Raw genomic sequence first — 17,158 nt, 5'->3', positions numbered from 1 at the left:
CTTCAGGGAGGGGATGTAGTTACAAAGCTGTAGTTACAAAAATACAAAAAAAATCCTAACTCCCATCGTTAGATCCTATTTTCAGTCTACACTGCTTTACAAGTCCAAAGCCAGATCTCATTTGGCCACATTCCTAGAATGGGAAAGTGCTGTTTGTCTTATTTTTACATCAATATTCTGATCCCTTGCTATGGTTTTGCTTTCTAGATTTAATTAGTGCACATTAAGGATGCCAACAGATAAAAGGTTGTATTTATCAATGGATAGTAGCAACATAAATATTCTCAGTCTGCTGTCCTCCCACAGGTGTATTTCTCCAAGGATAAGTGGATGATTTTTCTCCAGGCCCCCACAATCACTCGCTGTATCAGTGTGCCATTTCCATCCATGAACCTGGGACCACTGGCAGGTGATTGACAGGGACTAAATTCTTCTCACAGACTTCAGTAAGGACCTGTGAGAAGTACACCCACTGCTAACACTGTGTCATACTGGTAGCTGCTCTTGCAAGGACAGTTATTGGCAATATCTCTTGTCTTCCACACATAATAAATTGGCACAGGTTTATCCATGTGGTGATTCTGTAGCCCTCGGCTTTAGTAACTTGGACCAGCAGAGGATGTTGAACCAGCTACAGAGGCAGCCTAAAAAAGTGCTAATAGACATGAAAATGAGTTTACTTCTAAATAATAACTTAAAATTAATGGATTAAATGTGATATCTTAATGAATAAGCTCTGTAAATGCTGGGGCAAAGCCTGACATGCTAATGCTTTCACATCTGAATACTGGAAGGTCTGTTCCTTCAGCCTTTATCAGAGCTAGCAGGAGGTGTCCAGCTTCCAGCTCTAGAGAAACAGAAGCTGTCCTTTGTTATGCAGGGAAACTGGCATAGATTAGTGGAGTCATACAGCTGTACTCCTAGATATCAACCTTGTTGAGCCAGGCTTTAATAAGCACTCAGGGTCATTCAGCCAGTGGCATGACTGTGGAAGATTTAAGTGTCAGCTGTACTATCATTCTCTTTATGCTTGGTGCAAGACATTTTCCTTTAAAGACCTTTTTCTTCATTGGAATTCCCCCCCAGCATTTTCCCTGGTAACAACATGTGTTAGCCTTTGCCAGTTCAAGCTGGATTTTGGCCACACCGCGGGTCTCCGTCATGTGGTTCCAAACAAATGTTCTCCATAGACAGAGTGGTTCTGGAAGTGTGTTATGTTTCAGCCCACCTGAAAGGACTGACTGTGCTCTCATCTGTTTTGAAACAGTACCTTACTATGTTCCATGTGTATAAAAGAAGTGAGTTAACAGGAGGCTCGTGGAGTTGTTATGAGAGGAAATGTTCAGCGCTCCTGTGCTGGGATTTTGTGCTGAACAGCACATGGAGAAGAAGATTATATTCCTCATTATGTTTCAGTTTCATAAAAACAGGGTTCAAGCAGGCATCGTATTCACTCCTATGGTCAAAACTGTATATTCCATTCTGATTATGCTGTGATGGCAGGATTTCTTTCTAGCAGAATTTCAGAGGTATCTGCACACACGTGCCAAAGATTATTTTAAATAAGCATGATGTATCTACATCCTTAATCAGATTTGAAGACTTCACACTTAACAACAATAAAAATTAAACCAAACAATACCTATAATGTAGGGGCTTGAATTTTTGTTTAGTAGAATTTTAGGATGGGAAACATATCCCTAGCTAAACAATTTATCTTGGCATTTCTGTTTGGTAAAAAACCTCCACATAACAGTAATAATTTTAATGAGCAATTCCCTTTCCCAATCTATTGAGTCAAAAGTCCACAATGTAACTTCCAATCAAGGCACAAAAACATTTATTAAGTCTTTCTTCTCACCACTTTCTTCACATTCTTCCCCTTCCCCTTAAAAAAATGTCTTCTATACAAGACATTAACTTTTAATAGTCCAATAAGTTGTAGCAGTATCTGAGACTGGTTCTATCTGTTTTGAATTTAGTTAAATTAGATGAACAGCACATTCTCAGTACATCTTTGCTCATTGCCTTCATTTGCTTTGAAAGGGAGGGGATGAGGGGGAAAAAGCCACAGTAGTTTCATGTTTTTCAAGAAATTTTATGTAGAAGTCTTTCACTTTCTCCAGTAGGATCTTCAGCTTCTCTACTGGAGGAAGAATGGTCATTCTGAAAAATATTTAAAGAAAGAAAAAAAACAATCCACATTATCTGCAGAACAAGCTAAACTGTGATCTTTGCCCAGACCTTGATTAATCTCAGGGCACATCAAGTAACATGTTAAGGTTAATACACGTTTTGATGTGATTCTCTTATTTCATGCATTTATACTTTAATTGAACTATACTATTAAACTACAGCAATTTGTTTCAATTGGTTAGTTCATAGGAATTCAAGAATTGTTATTTTCTATTGAGTGGTAAGAAGGTCATCAGCAAGAAACAACAGCAACTTGGTTTCCATAGTTGGGCAGTTATGCCAAATTATACCCAGCTTTTCAAGCTTTAGGAGTGGGCAGTTGTCAGTAAATGCACATTCCTTCTTCAACTGAAAACTGAATTCAGACGCATTAAAAGAATGCAACATTCCACTCTGCAGTTTTTAGTCTCTTTTTTCCTTCTCCTGCTTAATATGAAAATCCCATGGAGTATTTATGGCAGATTGTGTGCAAGACCTACAGAACAGAGTGTTTTTCCCACAGTGGTGCAGGAATGGACTCATTGGCTTTTCCTGGAGCTGTATGTACCCAGATATCTCACCCAGCTGGCTGTGTTGCAGAACTACCAAGGCTAAAGATACCTTCTGTTATATTGTTTCAGACTGAAGAAGACTAAATTCTATGATAAATTCCAGCTATCAGTGGCTTGGTTGGAGCAAAGTGCTGCTTATTGGAAGCAAAAGCAACTAAGTTTATGTTCACAGTTTTGGTATCGCATTATTTAGCTCAACATCTTGTTTTGGCAAAGTGAAAAGTTATTCAGTGTTTTTAAGGAGCAGTTCTATAGGGAAAATACTGCACTTCTAATGCAGTTTCTCCATATGGAAACACTGTTTAATCCCCCCTCCTCCCAAAGAATGCAGGGCAATTTTTGTAATTCTATAGCCAATTTTAAGATTAAAGTCTAAGCTATTATTATTGTTTGTATTCCTGGAGAAGGCATTTCAAATACCAGTGTGTAAAAATAGAATAAAATTATGTCACCAAGCTATGAAAACACCACAAAAACCTGAATAGCTCATCTAGCAGATGAGGTCTTTGGCCTTGATCAGATCACAGAAACTGTCCAGTTTAAAGTGAGACAATGTACACTGAAATAAAAATCCTTGTATTTAATCAGAAGAGAAAGTATTTGGATGGTACTTTGCTTATTACTGTTAATTTGATTTCAAACAAACAGAAACTGTACCTGAAATGGTGGGTTCCTTCTCTTTGGCCAGATCCACTTCCAGGTACAACACATATTCCAGTCTCTTCCAGAAGTTTCATGCAATACAACATACTAGGTGCCACTTCATGAGCCTAAGGAAATGGATGCTTTGGAATTATTGAAGTGAAAATATTCCCAAATATATAGAATTTCATTATTCTTGTTTTTCCACCTGAAACCTTATCTTACCTTATTAGTTCCTTATTCTATTTACTAAGGAAGGTGAGGAACAGTTGCTAATGGGACAGTTCACAAGTTCACACTGTGAATTAAATAACAGTACTTCATGGAGGAACAGGGCTGAAGAACCTACACAAAACACTCACTTCAAAAGAAAGGGTTTAGGTAATGTTGTTATTCTTCTTGACTTGCTTATAACTTTTTGTCAAAAGTCTCAAAAGTGTACTCAGAAAAACCTAAGGCACTGACATTTGATAAGATTAAATTAATTTGAGAACTGTGTGTTCCAGTTCTGTTGGCAGTTACTATTTTTCCCCCCTGAATTATCTGCTGATTAGGAAGTCCCCAGGAAAGTTCTTAAATACATGCAAGTTATAAATCTAATCAAATAAGCAACTGAAAAAAGCCCTATTTTTGTTCTCAGCTGTGCTGATAAAATTCCCTTCAAAAAATTAGTATTATGTATCAGGTATCAAAGCTCTAGTTAGGAATAGAAAGACTTGTTATTTAGTAATAGATGTTACTAACCCAAATGCAAAAAGGTAACATTTGTAAGGAAACCTCCCTCCCTCTTTCCCAGACTTGCTGAGTGGAGCTTCTTTTGCAGGCTCAGCAGCACACTGCCATTCCCAATCCACTGCCTCCCTAACCCAGGCAGGGGCAGCAATTTGGAATTGCACAGGTCCAGCTACTTGTATGACTTAAACACCAATGTCCTTGGGAACACTCTCACCCTGAAAGCCTCACCTTTGTGATGAAATGCTCTGCTTTGTTTTCCTCTCTTAAAATAAAGGTCATGTTATATTTCAGATCATACATAGTCTATGAAGTACTGCTTTTGTAACTACCTGAGCTTACTTTGTCTCTGGAATAAAAACATCATTAGAAGTGGCAGGCACAGGCCAGTGAAGGTTAAAATTAATTGAGGTAAAAGTAACTGACTGACCTTTGCTTCCTCAATGGCTTTGGAAGGAATAAAGATCTGTGGGACAGCGTACATAGCTCCTTGGAGAGGATTGCAGTGAATGCCTGGTATCTTCTTAAACATGTCTTCTGTTGGTTTGGCTTTCTTGGCAAAACTGTTCAAAACAGACTCCTTCTCCTGTTTAAAAGGAAGGTCTTCAGTTAGACACATTTGAAGTGGTAATAAAAACTCCAGAGGAAACTATGATGCTTCCCTGGATTAAACACTTTTAGGGCTTTGTTATTAGAGCAAGCAATGTTCCAAATTCAAGTTCTGCTCTTAAAGGCAGCAATGCAAAAAGGCATTAGCAGGATACAACTATAAAGTGTTGCAGACAGACAATAACATGCAGAAGTCTCTATCTGTGTGCCTTCTTACATTCTTCCTTCTGAGCATCCACTCTTGGCTGTTTTTAGAGACCACATTGGCTGAATTTTTGATCTGACTTGATAATGTAATTTCCTAAGCCAGACTCAGTTTTCTTTTTACCAGTGAGAAACTATGTGTATACTTTAACACAGATTACCACATTGCTCAGTGTGCAGAGGCACTGGATACCTAAGAACATGGTTGATTTTATTTTATAACTGTATTTGAACTTACATTCCTCTTTAGATCTTAGTAAGAGCAGATCTTATTTAGTAATCCTTTTGTCATATTAAACACAGGAGAAAAGTTGATTTTATGGCAAGAAAACTGATTTGATAATGGCTCCTTAGTATTTTTAAGTGTAGTCATATTGAATTAACTTTAAATACACTGCATAGTTCTGTGAATTTGTGTTATTACAGCATTGTCTGAGGAGAAATGAAAGAGGACTTGTCTCTGTGAAAATTTTGAGTTCCCAATACTTAGGATAGGTTCAGGAAATGCACAAAAGAACAAGCATGTTATTGCTGACCTTTATGAACTGTGCATAAGATTCTTCTCCAGGTATTGGAGGATTCACTACAATATCCATTGCTGCTTGTCCTGAGACTTGGGGATAAAGGCGAACAGAAAGCAGCTTAACAAGCTGTCCTTTAATTTCTGGGTGCAAGTAAATGACCTCCACATAACATCCTCTGTAGCCACATCTGTGACAAAGTGAACGGAAAAGATTGGTAAACCTTGAGTGTATAAATACTGGGAAAGCAATGAAAGTGACTGCAGAGTAGGAAAGACAATTAATGAGAATCTTACAATATGTAACATGCAGGTTGTTGAAACAGCTCTTACATTGATAATGGTTCAAGATGGAACTGCATGGGATGTCACTAAGTCCTAGTATCCCATACAGAGACAAAGGTGTACATGCAGCTTCCCTGTCAGGTGAGTTAACAGGGATTGTTTAATCTTCAGAACAGGAGCACATGGCTGCAGTAGCATATATTTCATCAGAAAATTCTTTTTCTTCCATCTCTTCCTCCCCAAAACAACCAAACCCAAACATTTACAGCATTAGACATCCCAGCAATTATTGAGTTGTTCATCTGAATGTTGGAGACCAGTTTTCCATTATCACAGGTCCAGACTGCGATTGTAGGATTATTTCACCTCTGTGGAACTGAGGCATTAGGTGTCTGAAATAAATGTGCTTATTATTTAGTACTTTGAAAACCACAGAGCTAATCCATTACTCTGTGCTTTAAATGCTTTTTTTCCTTTTCTTGATAGTTTTTAGTTAAAATTCATAGAAGATGGTGGATTACTTTCAGGTCAGTAACATGAAAGGGCTGTCCAACCAGATTAATGAGGAAGATGAAATAAAAAAAACTAAATCAGACTTACCTGCCCATGACTCCCTTAGAGGTGGAGTGAAAAGAAGCCAGCTCAACATTGTTTTAGTACTCAGGTCCCACCTCATACAGAATCTTTTTGAAAGAATGGAACTGGCATCCTTCAGAGTACACATTGTCCTGGTAAACCTGAACAGTCAGAAGACATTAATGTGCTCTGTTCTCCAAACTAAGGATAAAACATGGCCTTTTAGAGAGACAGATCTGAACTGAAGAAACAGTGGTAACACCCAAAACTTAAGAGCTGTTAGAAGACACAAGGTTCTTTGTTAAGTAATAGTTACTGTCATGATATACTTTATATCATGTGACCATAGTTAAACGTTCAGCCTTTGGAAGAACAGTGAGCTTCTTTGTACACAATTTAACCTTTACTTGCACATTTAAATTGATTTTCCTTCTGTTTCTTTCATTTGAAGTGGTCTCAGCTTCACATAGGTTTTTAGGTCAGTTCCAACAAAGTTCTTCCTTGTGTTCCCTACACTTTCTCTCTAGTTCAAATCCAGATCAAGCCACCTGTTATATTGATCCTTTGATACTAAGAATCTTGAATGCTTGTTCATGTCTTAATATAACAGAGAATCTGTTCCCTGTACCACACATGGAACAAAATTACACTTCATGTGAGTACTCTCAGCTGTGCTTTTGAGAGAACAGAATATTCCGTTACCTCATCAGCCAGAAGAACAAGTTTCTCTTCACAGGCAAAGTGTATCACATCTTCAATGCACCTTCTGTTTTGCACCTGTCCTATAGTTTGATTTTTAAAGCAAGAAGAAAGTTAGTGCAGCATATATATCTAGATATCTAGTTTCTCACTGATCAACCTCAACTACTCAAAAAACTAAATTCTGAGGGAGGCAGTGGTTGCCATGGAGTTCAGAGAGTATCTACAGTCATTGCCTCTGAGAAGCAAAAGGCTACAGGCCATGCCAGAACCAAGATCTTTCATAAAGACCAAAGGTGACTGAAAGTCATTCCACAAGTCTGCAGAAGTTCAGTGGAAGCAGTGGCTTCAAATGGGATCCAGTGAAGTGAACCTGCTCCCCACTCTCTGGAGTTCCACAAAACTGAAAAAATATTTCTGAAAATATGACATACTGTCCTACTTAGAGCATTGACTCTAAAATTCAGCTTTACATATTTGATGTGTATTTAGGATTTGCCTGCAATGTCAAATGAATGAAAAAGAAAAAAAATTGGTCTTAAAATCAATCCATTAAACAAAATTCCCAGACTCGTGGGATTTCTGGGGTTGATGATGCAGAGGACTTTTGGGTTGCAATAAACCTTGGCTTCATTCAAGGCACAGTAAAGTTCATTCACATCTAGAGCCCAGCAATTTTCTTCCTCCAAATGGCAGTTCACCTGGATAGCAACTTGTTCAGATATGGCTGCTGAATATAAGGGATATTGTGGTATAGGAATCATCACTCCTGTTCAGGATTTTCCACCTCCTGAGATCAGGATCTTTAATATTGCCTTGGGAAAAAAAGTCACACACCAGAATTAATAGTATACTCTGGAATAAGTTACTGATCTTCTTTCCTAAAAAAGTCCAGAGTTAAGTTGGATTTCTATTCCAGAAGCATACAGTCATCTTCTCATATGAAAGGGTATTTATTTATTTCAAGTTGTTACTGACTGAGGATAGTCTAACTCAGCTTAATGGAATTTCTCTGCATGTCATGGCTTCCCGTGATCATGCCTGATTAACTGCAAAATTTAGAAAAAACATTCTGAGCACAACGCTAGAGGGAAAGCTGGAAACAGGAATATCAAGATCATGATTTTTCTGCTGTGCCCAGTTATAAGCAAAAAAGCCTCAGCTAGTTCTTGCTTGTTGCCTTCCATTCACTTTATCTCACTAACCACAAGAGACCAATAAATAAAACCAGAAATTAGAACTGGGGCCTGTGCAGATTCTCCTTTGGAACAGTGACCTGTTTTAGATTAGGAGCAATTGTGGCCAGCTGGGAACAAAACTGCATTATGTTTCCATTTTCAAGACCAAAAGTCTGCATGTCTTGGAATGGAAATATGTAGTTTATGCCCAGAAGATACAGGCAGAAATGTAATGTTTGTGCTAAGGTTAGTCCAGAAGATTTACCTCTGTGTGTCTGTGTGTAGGCTTTTTACATGTGAATTAAATAAAAGAGTGCATTTGGTACAGGCAGTAGAGAGACTTCTTGCTTTTATAACCAAGGGAGAACTCTGATGTACAGGTGCAATCAAAGCAAGCATCCCTATCAGCGTTTAACTAACAGTGCCCACACTGCCCAACCTGCTCAGGTGCTGCTCCCCTCTCCTCCGCTGCCCCTCGGTACAGGGCTCGTCCCTCGGCACCTTCCTCGAGCAAAGCTCTGTCTTCAGGTACGTTCAGGTGCTCCCCCAGTGTCGTTCATTGAGAGATGCCCTGGGACCACTCCCTCGGCCTCTCCCCGCGAAAGGTGCACCGGGGTGACTGCCGAGAGCTGCCCCAGCAGGGCCCGCCCCTCCTCACCCTCACGGCCACACCCGGGGCTGCGCTGGCCCCTCCTCACTCTCACGGGCCACACGCGCAGGGCTGCAGACGCGCTAAAGGGGCAGAGCCACGCGCGGGGATCCGCCAGGAAGGGCGTCCCTTTCCCGCCCCGCTCCTCCCCTGGCTCACCGCCCCCTGCCCCCCGGGCTCCAGGGCCGGCGCCCGAAAGCAGAGTGGCAGCCGGGCCGCAGTTCCGCGCTTTGCGCTCCCTGAGGGGAGGCAGCCCCGCCGTGCGGGAGCGGCGGGTCCGCACCAGCCGTGCCGAGGGCCGGTCACCGGGGGCGGCAGAGGCCGCCCAAACACGGCACTGACACACCACCCCCCATGCGAGCTGCGCATGCGCGACTCTCAGCGCAGTACCGGAGCTGCTCGGGAGCCACTGCGCACGCGCCCTGTGCCCCCCGCCGTGCCCGGAGCCGCCGCCGGGCCTGAGCGAGCCCGTCCGGGCATTTCCGGCCAGCTCCGTCACCTTCACTGACAGCGTCGTGTCGTCCTGAACACAGAGGGTAACTGCGCTGCAGGAGCAAGCGTGTTGCACCTGCTCTGTGTCACAGAACGCGACAGGGACGCCATTAACCAGCTGTGATTCTGCTCCAAGCTTCTTCGTGTATTTTTGCTTTTTGCCGACATCCCATTCAAGTACCTGATTGTAAACGTTGCCACTCCAAGGAAACCACTATGAAATCTATCAGTAAATTAAGTTCCCGTTTAAGCCCTTTACAACAGAACTACTGCGGTTGCCCCAGCTTTTGGAAAACTTTTATGTTAAAAATTTAAAACATCTAAAGAAGTCTAAAAAAAATACACAAGTGCACAACAACTTTAAAGGAAAGAAGAAAGTCAAATGAAGGAATTTAGTATCTACTTAATTCCATTTATACAAAAAAAGAACTGTGATTCTTAAATATATAAAACATGAAAACAGAAGTGAACTATTATCAATAAAGATATCTTTGAAAATTCACCTTTTAACAGAAAGTACTTAAATTATAGTACTTTAAAACAATGCTGTGAGCAGCACAGCTCAGTTGTATATTTGCAATCTGACAATTATCTTGCCTTTTTTGTTTTTGAGGTGTAAGAAACTCAGGAAAAAAATACTCCTTCCATTAACGGAAAAATAGTAGACAGAAAGACACTTAAAGTCATCAGCCAAGGATTTTCCAATTACTATACGCTGAGCAGTAGAGAAACAGTCAAACATACCCTGCCCACCCCCCACATCTCTCAAAAATAATGTTTCAGTGCTTTGGATTAAATGATAACCAACTGAATTGATTTTGTCGTCTTGGCAACACTAAATCCAATGTCAGATCTCTTTGTTCTTTTTCGGAATCCACCAGCTGATAGCCAAGCATGTTTATAGCACCTTTGCAAACTTCCTGTACTTTCTTAACTTTCTGAAAGGGAAGAACATTTCTCCAGGCCTGTGAAACACTAACTGCATCTCGAGATGTGATTTTGAAGGCTTCTTTTTTTTTTCCTGGTCCCTGTCCATGTGTGATATTATAGATCCAGCTTTTGAGCCTGGGGGTCAAATTAAGATCTGCAAATTTGTACATTTCTGAGATTTCTGATAATGGATCTCTTACCAGATCTTCAAAACGGATCATTAAATAGCGATTTTTAAGGAAATTAGGTGGTTTTAGAGTAGCCGTTTCATAAATCTGAACATGACTTCTACAAACCTCTTGCATTACTTTGTATTTGCTGTCTTCCACTTTAGTGCCATTGGTACTCAAGACAATTCCATTGTCACGGGCTAAAGCTTTCACTGATTGTTCCCGTGACTTAACGACTGCCCTGGGGTCACGGACCAGGTGAATAATTTTGAGATTCAGGGATGGGTCAGTGAGAAGAGGGTAGAGGACCTTCAAGTCAAAGAATCGAACTTCCTTGATGACAACATGGCTGTAAGTTTTACAGGCTTCCTCCACCTTGCTGAACGGATACCGTCCACAAAGAGTCTTGCAGGCCATTTCGCTGGTAATGTCAGTGCGTTGAAAAGAGTCACAAGCAGGAGCTGAGCACAGAGCCCGACTCACTGCCCACTGGAAAAGATCGGATAAGTTTCTTTTCCAAGGCATGTAAGCATCAAACACAGACATGTCACACAGGAAGACCGACCTGACTAAGTCCCGCACTGCCATGTGTAAGACTTTGGCACTGTTCTGGGACATCGTAACCCACACGTGCCACGCTGGCTCCATCAGGTAGAAGACGCTGGGGTGCTGGCTGAACAGCTGCCCGACAAAAGAAGATCCCGACCGCCAGGAGGAGAGGATGAGGATGTGGACTTGTGATGGTTTCTCCGCCTGAGGCATGAAACTACTGTACCGGGCAAACATGAAGAGTAAGAATCCAGTCTGAACTGTAACAAAAAGTATAACGACTGTGCTAGGAATCCGAATCCTTGCCATTCTCACCGAGGAAGAGCAATAAGAAAAGCTGAAAAAGAGAAGGGAAATGCTGGTGAACCATCGCTCCTGTGGCACAATAACAATAAAACTTACACAATATAAACTCTTGCATTAGTAAAACCTTCCTTCAAATAGGCACTAACTGCTTCCTTAACCAGTTGCACTTGGAGATATTCATCTGCAGGTGACAGCTGTTAGAAACTGAAAGGAAGTAATGTGTGACAGTAAGATCACTGCACAAATAAGCAAATAAGTAAATGTTTGATGTTGAAGAAAACCTGGGGTTGATGCAGGTCAATTCTTGGATTTAAAAAAAAAAATCTACAAAGTACGCAAAGCCCTCAACTTGAATACTGGTAAATACTGCCGAGGGATAAAAAAAAAAAATCCTTCTGAATGACTCCACTGTATTTCTGTTTCAGTTTGACACTACAAGGACTTCTATCCCCTAAAAGGAGTAGATGGGAACATCAGTAACTGGCTGCTGAAATAAAAATCATCTTCTTTTCTAATGTGAGTGCTGTACCCTGCAGTGGCAGTAGGCTGCTACACCAATTGATGCTTGTGCACAACCCTCTGTTTTTCAAACTGCAGAAGATGGGTGAAAACTCAACCTGAAGCCACATCTGGCCACATAGGATAAAATGAAAAAGCAGCTGACATGTGTCTTTGGTCTGGAGCGCATATACCCCAAGACTGAATACCCCAAGTTTGCACTTAAGGGAATTACCCATTTGGGAGTTAGAAATGACTAGACATATAGAAATTACATATAACTCCTAGAAAATTTTAGACATGTCAACCCCAAGTGGAACTATTTTACTTTGAAGTCAAAGTTCAAGCCACATGCATTCCTCACAGCTTTTAATGAGAGGTTTTTGGCACCTGCCCCTTTGTGCCCTCAGTTGTGCAGATTTCACTTGTAGGCAATCACTATAAGTTAGCAGGCAAGGTATTAGGAAAGTACGAGTCCTCATGTATGCAGATCATCTCCATATTTGCTATCTAGCTGCATTTATACAATTTGTTTCTTGTTACAGTGAGAGAGACATACCAACACACTCTGGACTCTTGAAACCATGCAGACTAGCAAATATATATACACACTCATTTGACATAATAAAATGCATTAAGTTCTTAGTTCTGATGTGCCCACAAGAATTCTTCAAGACAATATAGTTGAATACAGTAAGGAGTGAAGATCAAGCACAAGGACAGTCAATGACTTCTGTAAAAGGAATACTGAAGTGACTGTTGCTCCTCAGCCTAGAAAAGAGGCTCCCTAGACAGGGAAATCACAACTGGCCTGGAAAGAACAACTGCAAAAACACACTCTCATGACTGCTCAAAACAGGAAAATTGGGGGAATTGAATTAATGACCTCTCATTACAAAACCTTTTTGTATGCTGCATCTTAAAAGTATGAAACTCCGCCTCAAAATGCTGTGACAGCAGAAGTATACAAGAGTTCAACAAACTATTACACTGATTAAAAGCAAGTAATGGAAGAAGAACCTCTCAGGACTCACCAGAGGGTGCTGTTAGGCCAGCTCTTTCAGCACAGAAGGGCAGTATGCCAAAACTGCATTGGTTACTAGGTGAAACACTAGTCTGTGACTTGCTCTGCATTGCCTCACCTCTCCTTCTGCCAGTGCCCTCCTCCTTTGCCAAAAGCTCAGCGGCACCACCTGTCCATCCCAAGCTCCTCTCAGGAGAGCCAAAGAGGGGCTCGTTCTGCCTCCTTTCTTCCTTCTTTGCTCCACAGTGGTGCTTCCTTGGCTGCACCAGAGCAGAGCAGGCCTGCTGACCACAGGCACGGGGGAAAGGGCAGCAGAGGGGCCAGACATCCTTACTGCCACTCCAGCTGCCACCTCAGTGACAAAACTCTAGCAAGCACCTCCTCATAGACTCACGCAATCATTCTGTCCCTAAGTGGCAAGGGAGCTACAACAGGCAGAAAAACAGACTGTGACAGACAGCAATTTGCAGCACAGAGCACTCCAACACCTCTCACGCATGAAGTATTGCAATACTTGGTGGCACCACAATACATGCTTTTGTAAATAATGAATACTGCTAAGCATAAATTATTTTAATAAAAGTTACACTATTATTCCTTTTCTGTGACAGTCGCAGTAGTACTTCTTTTGTGATACTGTTTCTTCAGGGAGAGTTCTGGCAAACAGCAGAATAATCAGAAGTCTAACCATCACAAATTCCTGAGGCACAATCATCTCTTCGCAGGCCAATACAAATGTTCAAAATGTGATCTGAAAAGCATCTGCATATATGGCTTAGTTGACAGTTCTAAGTCAAGCTCTGTCACTGGGCTTGCCTGCTAACAGCTACTAATGGAAACAAGATCCTGGACTAGATGAACCCTGGGACAGTCCCAGAATAACTATTCTTCCATAACATCCAAAGGAAATTATACAAACTAGCCAACAGAGCAATCATTTTCTTCATGACTTAAACTGCCTCTGATAGACTGCTGAGCTGCAGGGCCACTAGCATCTGCCACTGCTTGCCAAGAAACTAGATACAACACAGAAAGCTATCCAGTTTTAGCAAGCAGGGTAAAAATACAGCCAGTGGTAGCAGGGCTTGTTTTCTAAAGAGAGCACTTTTCAGACCCAGAATGGCAGAAAAGAGAGAAAGAAACCGTGTAATGGATGATTATTTAGGTCTTGCTTTCAGGAACTTTTATTCATTTGTCCTGTAAGTCATGTAATGTTGGAATTGAGTAATGAGATCTTTGCAGGTAATCTCTGAAAGGAGTACAGTTTCTAAATAACTTCCTTTCGGCACAGAATTCAACCTGGAGAGACCTAGTAAATTATCAACAGCTTAAAAAAAAAAGACCCTCCTATTTACACTGCTCAATTTTTTTTCTGGGATACTAAAAAGATGGTAGAAAGACAGAAAGAGAGTGCCTCACATTAGAGCTGTAAAGAAACATGCTCTCTCTTTGAGCTTGGGGCAAAAGGCTGGGATGAAAGACTCCCTCAGAACCAACAGGCCTAGGTCTGCTTTGGGAAGACTGAAAACCCTGGCTGGAATAAAGCAAAATATCTGAGTGAGGAATTATAAATACCTGCTCTCCCACAATGGCTTCTGAGCAACTGAATTTTAACTGTCTTTGTCAGTCTTCCTTGGCCATTTTGAGTCTAAGAAAAGGTCCAGCACACTTTAATTTAAAACAGTTTATGCAGCACTTTTAAACCAAAGTCTTTATAGATTACACAGAAATTACTTCAATTTCATATCATGTTCTCAATTAATTTCCCAGATTGGTCTTTTCCACTGAAAAATTAATACCTTTTGGTAAACAACAATGATTGTCCTGTATGCTTGTCATACACTACATGCTGACTTTTCAGAGCAATCATATAAGATGAATATAAGTATCACCTATGTACTTACGATTCACCAGATGCAGCAGTACTGACTGTAAAAAGAACGATAATGGTAAATGTCATCATGCATTTTGTAGAAATAACAGGAAAATATTTGTGCATGGCATTAGAAACAGAGCAAAGATCCTTTGAAGTTCTACTGTCCCTCATGGAGAAGTTTACTCACTGCATACTTCACCTATAAGACATCACACCAATGCAATCACCACCAGAATTGCTTCTATGGGCTCAACATTAGGAACACGCTCTAAAAAGTGAAATGCAGGAATGTGACACAGCTGGTCAAAGAAAAATGCACAACAATATTACTAGTAATTCTTGCTGTAATCACCCAGCTGACAAAATATCCATTTCCAGTGTTCTCCTGCAGCTAGAAATCACACACCTTCATAAGGCAAAAGGTTACTGTATTGCCAACAATATGCAGATTGATCTTTGAATGGGGAAAGAAAAAGTTCGTTGGAGGGTGCCTTCTGTAACTACTGGTACTTCAAAAAGTTAAAAGTCTTTCTAATAGCTGGCCAATACTAAATAGTTGAAATTCAAAAGCCTGCTTAATTTTTTTAATAGAACAGTGAAACTGCAACTAAAACAATAAAAGTACAGTAAATGCACTGTAATAATTCTGAATTATAACAATATATTAGAATTCCAGCTGATACTGTTAATTTAGCTTTTGGAAATGTACTTCTTTTCACAATCTAGGGGCAAATGAGGTTGGAACAAATGTTTGTAGGAAATCATCAGGCTGAAATAGTTTATAATACAATTAAACGTACCATGGATTTAATTACGTAATTAAAGTTCTTTTTTTCAAAAGGTACTGTTTCCTTTGGGTTTTATTTATAACTTTTGGAGTTAGATAAAGTTGTCCAGCCTGAATAAAAAGCAGTGTTGAGGCATAGCCCTACACCACCTGTTTCTCCATGCAATGCAGCTGAAGATCACAAAGTGTTTTCAGCTGCTAGAATTACTGGTGTTCAAGAAATGAGGTCTGCTTAGCTGCAATTTTTGTTAAGAATTTTTACTATGGCAAAACTGGATTGACAAAGAGACACCTACAGTGACTGAATGCTATTCACTTACTTGAGACTCTGTCTGCAGCAGCACAATAATGTCCTCAAATTCAAACCATCCTAGGAGGAATAGGCTGAGGTGTGCCCTGTGTGCCCCACTGAAGCAACTGTTGCAACCAATAAATAAAGACAAATTCTTCCGACCGGTGTGTGACCTTCATCTGGAAAGAGAGGCTGGACACAACAGAAAAACTGGAAGGGATTTCCCGGAACGACGGGAAATGTTCTCTAACGCACCTTATTTCACGACTTGACTTTAGCAAACGAAACCACTTAACCACCTCAGCCATGTTCTCTAGGGGAGAGGAAAGAAGAAGAAAAAAAACCTAACAAAAAAAAATGTCTGATTTTCGACAGCTTGACCTCTGTCAACAACCGACTGCACCTCAACCAACGGCTCAGACGGCGCGACACCGGCTCCGCCGCACCTGGTGCTCCCGCTACTTCACCGCCACGGGCAGGGGCGAGGGCGGACGGCTCAAAAACATCCCCCGAAACGTAGTGCGAGTGCGAACGGCTCGGATACATCCCCCGAAACATAACGAGAGCGCGAACGGCTCGAATACATCCCCTGAAGCGTAGTGCGACTGACTGTAAGCACCGCTGACGCCGGAAAAAACGGTCTGACCGCGACGGCGAGTCCTGTGAAGAGCCGCCACCCCCCCCCCCCGCACCAGCCCGCCCGTACCTTCCCGCCGCCACCGCCGCGGCTCCGAGCTGCCGACAGAGACAATGAGCCGCTTTCAGACGTGGCCGAGGCGCCGGGGCAGCGGGAGGAGCCCGGGAAGGAGCCGATCCGCCCCGCTCCCGGAGCATCCCCGGGCAGAGGCGCAGCCTGGCAGAGGCGGCCCCGCCCAGCACCGGCTGCCCGAGGGCTCGAGCGGCACCGGCGCCCGCCCCGAGCGCGGCACCCGCGGGCACGGCTCGGGCAGCGCCGCGCGCGCCTCGGGCCCGCCTGCCGCGGCAGCCCCCTCCTCTTCCTCCCTCTCGTCCTTTTCCTCCCCCTCCTCCTTCTGCCCCCAAGCCCGCCCCAGCCCCAGGCGCACAGGGCTCGGCGCGGCCGCGTCCCGCTCGCCTCAGGCGAGCAGAACCGGAGGGTCCTGACCCTGCAAACGGCCGGTTAACGAGCACCGGGGTCGTTTCTTTTATCCCAGCTCCACGCCTTAAAAGACTCCTGAAGCGTGGCTCTTAAACGGCCACATTCCCACTTCAATTTATGCATAGGACCTTTAACCAGATGCTTACTTTTTCTTCTTACAGAATCAGTTACAGAACTTTGATTAATCCTAGCAAGCCACTGTGTCCTTCCTCAGTGAAGAGCATTTAGGTTGTTCTCTGCCATGTGTGTACACATAAGATCTGTGTAGTAGCACTG

At 42.1% G+C, this 17,158-nt stretch overlaps 1 protein-coding gene and 1 pseudogene across 1 annotated transcript; both read right to left on the bottom strand.

Annotated features, from left to right (window-relative positions):
- Positions 1 to 35: 35 nt before the first annotated feature.
- LOC127479044 (alanine aminotransferase 2-like) lies at positions 36 to 10,095 on the bottom strand (annotated as a pseudogene).
- Positions 9,541 to 16,732, bottom strand: LOC127479088 (carbohydrate sulfotransferase 5-like). The gene is made up of 2 exons (XM_051805635.1): positions 16,472 to 16,732; positions 9,541 to 11,319 (listed from the first exon to the last, which is right to left on the bottom strand). Exons 1-2 carry the CDS (start codon positions 16,597 to 16,599, stop codon positions 10,113 to 10,115), a joined length of 1,335 nt encoding a protein of 444 aa, XP_051661595.1. The 5' UTR covers positions 16,600 to 16,732; the 3' UTR covers positions 9,541 to 10,112.
- Between the last annotated feature and the right edge of the window lie 426 nt (positions 16,733 to 17,158).

The sequence above is a fragment of the Manacus candei genome, unplaced genomic scaffold (assembly GCF_025592945.1).
Source record: "Manacus candei isolate 608988 ecotype Guabito, Panama unplaced genomic scaffold, ASM2559294v1 h1tg000065l, whole genome shotgun sequence".
Lineage (NCBI taxonomy): Eukaryota > Metazoa > Chordata > Aves > Passeriformes > Pipridae > Manacus > Manacus candei.
Note: the sequence above shows the minus strand (reverse complement) of the source record. Positions and strands in the feature narration are given on the sequence as shown.

Bases quoted from the DNA above. Each gene is read 5' to 3' on its own strand.
- LOC127479088 (XM_051805635.1), bottom strand. From the start codon at position 16,599: ATGCTCCGGGAGCGGGGCGGATCGGCTCCTTCCCGGGCTCCTCCCGCT. The intron at 11,320-16,471 runs GTACGGGCGGGC...TCTCTTTTTCAG, and splicing joins GCGGCGGTGGCGGCGGGAAG to CTTTTCTTATTGCTCTTCCT.